The 12,381-nt window shown below is 45.8% G+C and overlaps 1 protein-coding gene and 1 pseudogene across 2 annotated transcripts in view; one reads left to right on the forward strand and one right to left on the reverse strand.

Annotated features, from left to right (window-relative positions):
* RAD54L (RAD54 like) overlaps positions 1-12,381 on the forward strand; it is a 36,812-nt gene that overhangs the window by 15,796 nt on the left and 8,635 nt on the right. For both annotated transcript variants that reach the window (XM_006729022.3, XM_081818368.1), the window contains 9 exons: positions 2,505-2,655; positions 6,076-6,202; positions 7,255-7,329; positions 7,475-7,605; positions 8,161-8,271; positions 8,423-8,546; positions 8,902-8,980; positions 9,300-9,479; positions 12,194-12,357. In XM_006729022.3, the coding sequence (XP_006729085.2) occupies positions 2,505-2,655; positions 6,076-6,202; positions 7,255-7,329; positions 7,475-7,605; positions 8,161-8,271; positions 8,423-8,546; positions 8,902-8,980; positions 9,300-9,479; positions 12,194-12,357 (1,142 nt within the window). The remainder of the gene's footprint in view (positions 1-2,504; positions 2,656-6,075; positions 6,203-7,254; positions 7,330-7,474; positions 7,606-8,160; positions 8,272-8,422; positions 8,547-8,901; positions 8,981-9,299; positions 9,480-12,193; positions 12,358-12,381) is intronic.
* LOC145721259 (large ribosomal subunit protein eL38 pseudogene) lies at positions 4,633-6,080 on the reverse strand (annotated as a pseudogene).

The raw sequence follows: 12,381 nt of genomic DNA on the forward strand, positions 1-12,381 counted from the left end.
TTTTTTAAGATTTTATTTATTTATTTGCGAGAGAGAGAATGAGAGACAGCATGAGAGGCAGGAGGGTCAGAGGGAGAAGCAGACTCCCTGCCGAGCAGGGAGCCCGATGCGGGACTCGATCCCGGGACTCCAGGATCATGACCTGAGCCGAAGGCAGTCGCTTAACCAACTGAGCCACCCAGGTGCCCCAAAAAGATTTCATTTTTAAGTAATCTCTATACCCAGCATGGGGCTTGAACTCACGACCCTGAGATCAAGAGTAGCACACTCTTCTGACTGAACCAGCCAGGCACCCCAGAGTTTGGGTTTTAAATCTCTGGGTGGGGGCTCCTGGGCGTCTCTTTTGTTAAGCGTCTGCCTTCAGGTCATGATCCCAGGGTCCTGGGATCGAGCCCCACATCGGACTCCCTGCTCAGCGGGAAGCCTACTTCTCCCTCTCCCACTCCCCCTGCTTGTGTTCCCTCTCTCGCTGTCTCTCTCTCTGTCAAATAAATAAAATCTTAAAAAAAAAAAAAAAAAATCTCTGGGTGATGGTGGGAGGAGGTGGGTCTGGAGCCCGGGTGGTATTCCCAGAGGGAGTTGGGATCGGCTTTCCCTTCCAGAGACCCACAGGGATATTGTGTTAGTTCATTTATTGGGTTATTTATTAAGTGCCTGATGTGTGTCAGGTCCTGGGGGTCCCATGATGCCTGCCCTCAGGGAGCTTCAGTTGAGAGGGACCCAATTGTTGACACCTATTTCCCTAGGGTCTTTTGGGTAATTTCCTCACAAGTTTCATTTCCCTCTTAGGCTCCAGAGTCTCAGCCTTCTTTGTTTCAGGGCTAGAGCTTGGAGCCTCTAGTTGTTTTTTATTTTTTTGTTTTGGATGTCTTAAAAAATATTTTTAAATTGAGATGTAATTGACATATAACATTGTATTTTAGGTATACAACATCCAGTCGTTTTTAAAGTTTAAAATTCTAGGTCTAATTCTTCTTTAATAGCAACGGTGGTTATTAATTCATTTTATTCAACAAACATTTACTGAGCAGTTCTCTGTGTGCGGCTCTGTCCTATGCACCAAGTTATATAAAGGCAAGTCTGACATGGTCTCTGCCTTAAGAAGTTCTTCTCTAGCTGAGGAGATTAAGTAGAGTATGATTAGTACTATAGTATATATAGCAGTAGATGAGCAGCAGGGTAGTGCACTGCCCAGACTTTGGAATCTCAAAGACCTGAGTTCAAATCCTAGTTCTGCTTTCTACCAGTGTGATTTGGGATAACTGTTCACCTCTTCTGAACTTCATTTTCTCTAAAATAGGTATTACAATTCCCATTTACCTGATTGTTATCTGGATTATAGAAGAGACTATAGGGATTCAGTAAACAGCTATTATGTTACAGGGTGCCATAGGAGCGTGGAAGTGGGAGAGACCAACAGCCTGGGGTCCTTGAGGAAGGCTTTGCATAGGAGGTGACATTTGAGGAATTTGCCTGTGGGAGAGAATTCTGGGCAGAGGAATGGCATGGGCAAAGAGACCTAAGGAAATCCAGCATTAGGAGTGGGGAGAAGTTACAGCTTCTTGGACTAAGACAAGCTGTTGAGAGTTGTCAGAGAAGTTATCTAGGGCCTTATTGAGAAGTGCTAAACTAATGAACTTGGACTTGATTCTAGAGACAGGAGGGTCAGTGGAGGGTCTGTGTTTAATTGCATCGTACAAGGCTGACCAGAGGGGGCGGCGCATGCTGACTTGTTTGTTCATTCTTTCACGGGTGGTTGCGTTTCGAATGCCTTGCCCGGTACGGGCTGAAATGGAGGACTTCGGATAGAAGAGGCACAGGCCTGATCTTGCCCATGTGGTTCTTGGGGAAAGAGGAAAGACAATAGGGTTCTTTACAACTTTCTTGAAAAAGCCTTAAAAAAGAGAGAAGTAACGGTGGTGTGTATGAGGGGTGAGTGACGGAGAATAGAGATTGGGGTACAGATGCAAAGGGAGGCAGAGAGAGGCTCTTCAGGTATATGAGCTGTGGATTCTGCAGGGTGAGGGAAGGAGGAGCCTGGCCTAAGTCCCTTTAGCTCTGACAGCCTAGACATGGCCTGTAGACCAATCCAGAAGGCCTCTGGCTCAGTAGGTTCGGGGTTGGTTGGGCTGATGGGGAGGGGAGGATTCCCTGAAAACAGGGGTCTAGAATAGAACATGGCTGAATGTCTCTGAAGAAGATAGGCAGCTTGCTAAGGCTCTGGAGGTTGGGGCAGGGAAGACGAGGGGAGGTAACGGAGTCAAGGGAATCCTTGCTTTATGAATGTAGCACTGATGGTCTGGAAACTGAAGGTCTGTCTCTTGAGCCTGACTTTTCTCCCTAAGGAGGCAGGTAAATTCTCACTCTTTCTGTATCCTGCTCAGTTCCCAAGGCCCAGGACCTGTAATGTTTATGATTCCTCTTTCCCTGTCTACATAGGACTTTGCTATCGTTAGGGATGCCAGATCATGCCCAGGCCTAAGTGAGAATTAATTTCCTTGCAGGGACACAGACTTAAGAACTCTGAGAATCAGACTTACCAGGCACTGGACAGCTTGAACACCAGCCGGCGGGTGCTTATCTCCGGGACCCCCATCCAGAATGATCTCCTTGAGTATTTCAGCTTGGTACATTTTGTTAATTCAGGCATTCTGGGTAAGAAACCAGCCTTGTCTGCTACATTGGAGAGGAGGCTTGCTTTGGCCTTGAGAGTATAACTCTAGCTGAAGAGAGAAAGGGGAGAATGCTAGTTATATGTAGGTCACTAAGCACTCTTGTAGGAAGACTTCTTTTGTCAGGGAGTAGCTTAGCCATTGGGAGACATTGTTTCTACTGAACAACTCAGCAAGGCCCATGGCAGCCATTTTTCCACCGCAGAGGTGGTAGGGCTATGCACAATGTAGTGTCACTATGGGCTGGGGATGGAAACACTACCCCTAGGCATTTTTGCTCATCACATCCTAGCTGCCTCAAGAGCTTTGGCCTTGGAGCAGACTGTCTTGGGCAATTTTTGTTTCTTAACTACTTTTAGTGTACAATTCACTGTCATTAAATATGCTTACATTGTTGTGCAACCATCACCACCATCCATCTCCAGAACTTTTTCTATCTTGCAGATCTGAACCTCTACCCATTAAACAATAAATCCCCCTGTCCCATTCCCCCCAGCCTCTGGCAACCACAGGTGGGTAGGTCTTGTACATAAATATCTGTGGGAGGGTTTGTTAGTGCCACCCCAACTTGCCAGTGCTCAGGAAGATAACTTTAGGCGAGAACCAGCTAAGCAGCAAGATTTCATAAAGTGAACACATTTGTGTAACGACTATCAGATCAATTACTGCCACCATCTCTGCAGCAACCCTTTTTTTTTTAGATTTTATTTATTTAGAGCACGAGTGGGGAGGGGCAGAGGGAGAGGGAGAGAGAGAATCCCAAGCAGACTCCGCGCTGAGCGCGGAGCCCAATGTGGGGCTCAATCCCATGACCCTGAGATTGTGACCTGAGCCAAAATCAGGAGTCACGTGCCCAACCAACTGAACCACCCAGGTGCCCCTAGCAGCACCCCCTTCTAATCACTGTTCTCTCCTTTTCCCCAAGAGGTAAACACTCTTCTGACACTTGAGTTTGGTTTTTGCCTATTTTTGACTTTATGTAAATGGAATATACAGTATATATTCCTTGACATCTGGTTTCTTTTTTTTTCAACATTATGTTTATGAGAGTCAGCCATGTTGTTGCTCGTGGTGGTAGTTTGTTTTCTTCTTTGTATACTATTCCTTTTTTTTTTTTTTTTAAAGAGAGAGAGGGGAGCAGAAGGGCAGAGGGAGAGGGGTTGAGAAAATCTTAGGCTCCACGCCCAGCAAAAGCCTGATACAGGGCTCCATCCCATAACCCTGAGATCACCACCCAAGCCAAAATCAAGAGTTGGATGCTTAACCCAACTGAGCCACCCACGTGCCCCAATACTATTCCATTTTTATGAATATACCAGAATTTATTTATCTGTTCTGTTGATGGACAGTTGAGTTTCCAGGTTTGTTTGTTTTGTTTTTTAAAGATTTTATTTTTTTATTTGAAAGAGAGACACAGTGAGAGAGGGAACACTCAAGCAGGGGGAGTGGGAGAGGGAGAAGCAGCTTCCCCCCGAGCAGGGAGCCCGATGCAGGGCTCAATCCCAGGGTCCTGGGATCATGACCTGAACTGAAGGCAGACACTTAACGACTGAGCCACCCAGGCACCCCGAGTTTCCAGTTTTTTATTCTTTTGAGTAATGATGCTGTGAACATTCTTGTATGTCTTTGCCTGAGCATAGTGTGCATTTCTCTTGTGTAAAAAAAAAAAGAAAGAAAAAGAAAAATGAAATCCATGCGGGCACCTGAGTGGCTCAGTCTGTTAAGCATCTGCCTTCTGCTCAGGTCATGATCTCAGGGTCCTGAGATGGAGCCCTGAGTCCTACAAGTAGAATCACTGGGTCATATGTTATGCATGTGTTCAGCTCTAGTAGATAGCGATTCTGCCAGTAGTATATGAGAATTCTAGTGTCTCTACATCAGAGGTCAGCAAATTTTTTCTTAAGGGGCTAGATAGTATTTTATTTATTTATTTATTTATTATTATTTTTTTAAAGATTTTATTTATTTCTTTGAGAGAGAGAATGAGACAGAGAGCATGAGAGAGGGGAGGGTCAGAGGGAGAAGCAGACTCCCTGCTGAGCAGGGAGCCCGATGTGGGACTCGATCCCGGGACTCCAGGATCATGACCTGAGCCGAAGGCAGTCGCTTAACCAACTGAGCCACCCAGGCGCCCCATGGGGCTAGATAGTATTTTAGACTTGCAGGCCGTACTGTCTCTGTTATAAGTACTCAGCTCTGCTATTGTAGCATGAAAGCAGCCATTGAATGTAAATGAATGGGCATGGTTGTGTTCTAATAAAACTTTATTTACAGAAACAGGTGCCTGGCCCATGGCTGTAGTTTGCTGACCTCTGCTCTTATATCATCACCAATATTTATCTTAAATTTTTTAAAATTTTAATCATTTGGTGGGTGTTTTAGCGTTTGCCTAATGTTGAATAAAGTTGAACACCTTTTAATATGTTTATTGGCCATTTGAGATCCTCATTTGTGAGATATCTGACCTATTTTATTCCTGGCCAAAAGAAAACCCTATACCCATTAAGCAGTAGCTCCCTATTTCTCCTTACCCTTAATAACTCTGACAATCACCAATCTGCTTTCTGTCTGTATGGACTTGCCTATTCTGGACATTTCATATAAATGGAATCATACAATATCTGACCTTTGTGTTTGGCTTCTTAGTATAATATTTTGTCCATATTGTAGCAGGTATCGGTACTTCATTGCACTGATACATGCTACTTCATCTCTCATAAGCAGCATATAGATGGGCTTTAAAAAAAATCCAGTCTGACAATTGTATTGTCTTTTTAATTGGATTATTGGTCCACTTATATTTAATGTAATTAGTTATATATTTGAGTTTTAATCTGTATGGCTTGTCAAGTCCCCACTTGCTTTGGTAGCTCTCTGATCCGTTCAGAGATTGCCTATGATTTGTCTAGCTTTGTTCTTGGCAGGAGGGTGGTCTGTAACAAAGTAGTCTGCCACTGTTGGCAGTGGGCTAATCATTCCTTTTTTACATTCTTTTTTTTTTTTTAATTAAAAAAATGTTAATACAGTTCAAATCAGTGTGCCAGGTTCATTTCAGCTCCTTCACTGCCAAACCTGGGAGCTGGGATTGCTTTAGTTTCTCTGTCTTCTCCTTATCTGGGATGACCAAGGTATAAAGGTATCTGGTGCATCAAACTCTAAACTTCACATTATTCTTATGTTTCTTGATCTTGACAGATTTAGCATCCTTGTGCCTGGCCGTAAGCAGAAAGTCCTTGATTTCTTCAATTTTGCTTAGCATGGCTACCGGGGCCCCCAGGGAGCGTGTGGCTGGCACAGCAAGCGACTAGAAGCAAGGACAGGAAAGAGTGAGACTTCCCCTTTGGTTTTTTTTTTTTTTTTTACATTCTTTAGTGCTTTAATTTTCCCTTCTCTCTTGTCTTAGGAACTGCCCATGAGTTCAAGAAGCATTTTGAGTTGCCAATCTTGAAGGGCCGGGATGCAGCTGCTGGTGAGGCGGACAGACAGCTAGGAGAGGAGCGGCTGCGGGAGCTCACCAGCATTGTGAATAGGTAATGGCAGGGTGGGGGCTGGGTTCGGCAGCAGCTCCTTTCTTCAGGATTTCCCCCCAAGTTAGGTCATCAGAATTGCCTCCTAAGCCATCCAAAGCAGTCCTTTGGGGCCGTGGCCTCTAAGGGCTGGGATTCTAGGGAGTGGGATCTGTGCCCTGACCAGAGCCACTGAATAAATGGAGGTGTCTTGCAGGCCAAGTCCCTGCTTTCTTCCTGGTCTGGGCCCTGTAGTCTGGTTTGGGGCTGCTTAGCACCCTGTTGAGGAAACTCTTCTCTGATGTTGCCTGACTCCCTGAGCAAAATATCCCTTGGAGCATTGTTAGTACTTCAGAAGCTTCCTGTCAGTTGATCTCAGAGCTAAAGCACCAGGCTTCCCTTCTCAGGCCCCATAGCCTTCTTTGACAGGTAGAAATAGATCTGAAGGATGGGTGTGGCTCCCAGACTAAGAGGGCTTTTCCATAGGGTCCACATAATCCAGGGGAGAAGTACTTTCAGGACTCCTCTGTTGTAGGTAATATACTTGATGATTTATATCCTGGAGTCCTGCCCCCTCTCCGATTTTAGATGGTAGGAAGGACAGTCACTATGTTCTTAGGTGCTACTCCTAGTTCTTAGGAGCTACTCCTTAGGTGCCTGATCCCTATCCTTCCTGGTCTGCCAGGAGGTAAGGGCTTAATTTCATTGAACCTTGGGCCATGTGGTATTTGGGCAAGTGCAAGCAGAAACTCCCCTAAGGACTTAGTGGTTTGTAGCTTGCTTTCCCTGTCTGAGCGCCAGGCTCAATGGGAGGTCTTGGCCTTCTCTTGAAGACCAGCTAAACTTTTCAGGAAGAAGACAAAGCGTTGTCAGTGTAAACTAGATTGTTTGAAAGGGTCTTTGTTCCCCTGACTGAGACCCTCATAAAGATATCTTTGCCATAGGGCTGATGGGTCTCTGACATATGATACTACAGAAGAGAAATAGTCTTTTGGATTCTTTGGGTGGTAGCTTTTATTCCAGTAGTTAGCATAGCATTTTTACCAACCTTTTGCCTTTTTATCCTGTCTCCCCAGGTGTCTGATACGGAGGACATCTGATATCCTGTCTAAATATCTGCCTGTGAAGATTGAGCAGGTGGTTTGTTGTAGGTACTGAACTCAACTGAGGGGTATAGAGTGAGTGTGTTAATAAAAAAATAAGCTCAGCCCTTGAGGCATGGCTGGGCTCTCACGGTGTCTTCAGGGCAGAAGTGTGGTCCAGCCTTTCCCACTGACCCCGCTGCCCTTTTTTCAGGCTGACACCCCTTCAAACTGAATTATACAAGAGGTTTCTGAGACAGGCCAAGCCAGCCGAAGAGTTGCGTGAGGGCAAGATGAGTGTGTCTTCCCTTTCTTCCATCACCTTACTAAAGAAGCTTTGTAATCGTGAGTTGGGTCCATGTCCTGGGTTCCTCTGAAAGAGTGAGCAAGGGTAGGCTCCTGTATGGTCCAGACACCTTCCAAACTTGTCTAGAGTCCTCATGAAGGCCACATGTGATTCTAGCCCTTCCTGAGGTATGAACCCTACATTGTGTACTCTGTAAACCTGACACTTTGTTTTGGAAGGTTTAGCTTATCCCCTGCCCAGCCCATGCTTGATGCTTGGGGTATATGGGACCGTGTGTGTGTGAGTATGTGTACGCACACGTGTGCATATAAAATGTTGGACAGGAGGAAAAGTAACAAACTTGCCCTCTCTGATATCGTTCCCTTTTTGCTGGGAGAACACACTAGTGAGCAAGATGGTCCCAGATGGAACTGACTGCATACTGGGATTTGGGGTCAAGCAAGTCTGGTGCTGAGGAAGGTCTGCTGGGTAGGCTTCTAGAGGGGGTTCCAATGAGCACTGAAGTGGAAACATCCAAAAGCATTGTAGCTGGCATTTTGCATTTTGTTTGTGGGTTTGTGTCGTTCTCCCCCCCCTGCCCCACCCCCCCCCAGATCCAGCTTTAATCTATGACAAGTGTGTGGAAGAGGAGAATGGCTTTGAAGGTGCTTTGGAAATATTCCCCCCTGGTTATAGCTCCAAGGCTGTAGAGCCCCAGCTGTCAGGTAAGCCAGTCTTTGGGCTCCTCTGAGAGGAGGAGTGGGAGACTGTCTCTGTGTGCTAGATGTATCCTTATCTCAAGCCATGATATTAGGAGTAAGAGTCCAGGGGCATTGGGATGGCCTGCTGGGGGCTAACGGTTGCTGATTTCTCTAGGTAAGATGCTGGTCCTTGATTACATCCTGGCAGTGACCCGAAGCCGCAGCAGTGACAAGGTAGTGCTGGTGTCTAATTACACTCAGACGTTGGACCTCTTTGAGAAGCTCTGCCGGGCCCGAAGGTAGGGAAGAGCCTAATCAATTTGCCAAAGCAGTGTCTCCTCGACCGTCCCACTAGGAAGAGTAGCTGTTCTGACCGGTGGATAGGGGCCAAGGTGTGGGTACAGTAGGGTCTTCCCAGAAAATAACTGTTCTCTTACTGCTGCCACGGTCCCAGCTCCGTCTCTAAGCCGAAGAGCCCCTGGTCCTTCAGGTACTCCCAGAGGACGGAGTCCTGGCCTCGAGCTCCCTGCCTATCCCTTTGGGAGTTTAGGGCCTCAGGTTATACATGAATAGCCTCAAGCATGGTTAGTTCAGTTCCTTCGGGAGCAGGGCTCTGCTTCCTTCTTGGGTTCTGATCTTTGGATTCCCCTTCAGGTACTTGTATGTCCGCTTGGATGGCACAATGTCCATTAAGAAGCGAGCCAAGGTTGTGGAGCGCTTTAACAATCCGTTGGTAAATGTACAGCCCCTGTTCCCACACTACCAGGGCAGTAACATCAGAATCCAGGGGTGACAGAGAAGCTATAAGGGTGCTCTGCTTTAGGGTCTCTTCGATTGTTTTGTTTTGTTTTTTTTCCCCTTTTCTGGTGGGCGTGGTGGGGTTAGGCTGGTTGGTGATGGCTGGGCTGGGAAATTGGTAGGCAGACAAATTGGTGGTATTGCTGGTCCTTACAGCATGAGAGTACAGATGTGTGAGAGAGTAGTCTGCTGGGCTGAGTAGGATTCCAGTTCAGGCTGCAAGAGATTCTTTTTCTCCTGCTTCCTCTTTCCAGAGCCCTGACTTCGTCTTCATGCTAAGCAGCAAAGCTGGAGGCTGTGGCCTCAATCTCATCGGGGCTAACCGACTGGTCATGTTTGACCCTGACTGGAACCCGGCCAATGATGAACAGGCCATGGCCCGGATCTGGCGTGACGGTCAAAAGAAGACCTGCTATATCTATCGCCTGCTGTCTGTAAGGAGGGTGACAGTGGTCATAGTAGGGGTGGGTCATGGAACAAGACCTTCAGGACCATCTTGGGTTGTTTCTCAGTACCTCTCTTTGTCTTCTCTGCCTCTAGCAGTGGCCAGGCTATGGGCTTAGCCAGAGCCCTTTATTCTTCTGTACTTTCTTCCTCCACCCAATTCCTTCAAAACCTTACTGTGCCACCTGGATACCTGTTCAGGGGTTAGCAAATTCTCCTGTGGTCGCCTTCCTTTGACAGGACACCTGCTTTCCCTCATCCCTGATCTCTGCTGTGTCACTTGCCTCCACGGGTCTAAGAAGAGGTACTGGCATTCTCCACGTTCTCAGTCATCATTCAGACCATCCACTCTACAGTTCTCTTTTAAAGCTCATGTTATCTGACTTGACTACTGTCTTTTCTTCTTTGTTACAGTCTTCTATCCTATGCTGTTTTCCTAATTCATTGGTGACTTCGGATACCAGCCCCATCTTCGTTTTTTTCCCCAGATCATCTGGACTTCAAGGACCATGCAGTTCCCTAGCACTCTGGCCTTCATGTTTCCTTGACCTCTCTAAATGAGCTCTTCAACTCCCCCTCATTTAATTACTCCCAAGGCCACACTCCAGAACTTTAATAGTGCCAAAACTACACATAGTTCCAAACTTTAATAGCTATCAGTCTCTTCTCACTTCCTGTTCTTCCAGCTTTCTCATACCTCCTACATCTGCTTCAAACTAATGTCCCTAGTACCCCACCTCCCCCCAGTCTGGCTTGACTTCTCTTTCTTTTTGTCCTGATTCTTAACCATGCATCCTCTCAGCCACTCTTTCTGTAAAACCTTCTCCACTTGGATCATTACAACTGTTTTCAGCTTCTGCACCAGATAAGATTTGCAGGTATAGATCAGCACTAGCACAAATTCACATATTCCATTTTGCGCTGGGCCGTATCTCGTTTCTTTCAACAGCCACTTCAAGCCTTCACCACTTCCCTCAAGTTTCTTACCTAACCCTGACTCTCATTCTTTTTGCAGAGACCTTGTCTTGTACTTCACAGAGAAAACGTAGGCTACCAGGCTTGAATTCTCTAGCCTCTCTTTCGTAAATCTCTGCACCTGGTTCTTCCCTTCCCATCTCCGAGGAAGATCATTTCCTTCTTTTTTGAGGCTCATCATTCTAGCTTTGCCCTAGATTCTTTCCTGTCCTTTCCTTTCTTAGTCAATTAAGTTCTCCTTTATTTCCCTGGGTCTATAAACATGCTCAAGTAGCTCTCACCTTAAAACGGTTTCTTAAGCCTCTGTCCAATTGTAGCTACTACTTTGTGTTACTTTCCATTCATTCATAGTCACATTTTTCCAAAGCCTACCAATTAACTTCACTTCCTCATCTTCTACTCACTCATCAGACCCTTTATATGCCCCTGAACCTGCTTTTGAATGTACTGTTGGCTTCCTAATTGCCAAAACAAGAAACTCTTGATTTTTCCTCTGTATCTGACACTGTTGACCACTAATATTTAAAATTGTAATCTGGTTTTCCTACTTCTGTGATTACATACACTCATTATATTGACAGATCTCTAAATTTTTAGCCTGGAACTCTTAGGAGTTCTAGACCCATATTTCCATCACCTATTGTACATTTCCACTTGCATGTCTATGAACACTTTGGATGCATGGTGACTAAATTCATTTGCTTTCTGAATTCTGTCATTTAATGGCTCCATTATCCAACCAACCCAAACCTGGGTATCATCCTACTGGACGATTCTCTGTCTCCTAACAACAAATTACTATTGATTTTTACCTTCTGGAAATTTCTTTAACCTTCCTCTCTGTCCCACGCTAAGGTCACAGTCCTCTCTCACTTGGATATTGCAGCAGCTTCCTGATTCTTTACCTTTGGTCTTAACCTGTTTTCACATACTGCTTCCAGAATGAACTTGACAAAAATTCTGATTTTGCTTTTCATCACTTACAGGACAAGGCCAAGCTCTTTCAGCCTGGCATCCATATTTCTTCAGTATGACCTCTGCTGACTTTCTCAATCCCAGCTTTTACTACATTCCCACCATCCTTTAGACAGGCTTAGGTTCTCAGTCCTCTAGTAGGCCAGGCTTATTCCTTTGTTCCTATGTGGCACCTAGGAGCTTTCCCTTCTCTCTTTCTTTGTAAACCATCTATTCATTTTTTAAGATTCAACTCAAGGATAATCTTTCAAGCTTTCCAACACTCCCCTCTACCATCCCTCTTGTGGGCCCTTGGGTATCATATACAGGTTTTTATTATTGTACCAATTAGTTTATGTCTCTCCCACTAGACTATGAGCTCAAGAATAGGGATCATATTTGATTCTTCTTTGTATCCTCGTGTACAGGGCCTGGCTTAGGATACCCTAATGATATTTATTGAGTGAGAGAGACCTGGGCTTGGTGTGGAGCTCTGATGAAGCTGCTGCAAACCTCAGCTCACTCTGAAGGAATGTAGCCAGGCCATGAAACCCTCCATTTGTACAGAAAATATCCTGGGTGAGCAGACATGTACAAGTCATGTTCCCAAGAGACAGACTGGGAAAATGGACTCAGCTGAGCAGACGTGCGGCTATAGGACTTGTAGTTTTATTTCCCCTTCTCTTGGATAGCTATAGTTTCAAGCCCTAGGTTTTCCTGCCCCCCTGTGTTTGGGGATGACTTAGCCATGCATCCCTTGGTCTCCCCACCCCAGGCAGGAACCATTGAGGAGAAGATCTTTCAGCGCCAGAGCCACAAGAAGGCACTGAGCAGCTGTGTGGTGGATGAGGAGCAGGATGTGGAGCGGCACTTCTCTCTGGGCGAGCTGAAGGAGCTGTTTACCCTGGATGAGGCTAGCCTTAGTGACACACATGACAGGTGAGTGGAGTGCCCTTACTGGCT

This window comes from Leptonychotes weddellii, chromosome 4 (genome assembly GCF_054177405.1).
Source record: "Leptonychotes weddellii isolate Sample4059 chromosome 4, ASM5417740v2, whole genome shotgun sequence".
NCBI classification, from domain to species: Eukaryota; Metazoa; Chordata; class Mammalia; order Carnivora; family Phocidae; genus Leptonychotes; species Leptonychotes weddellii.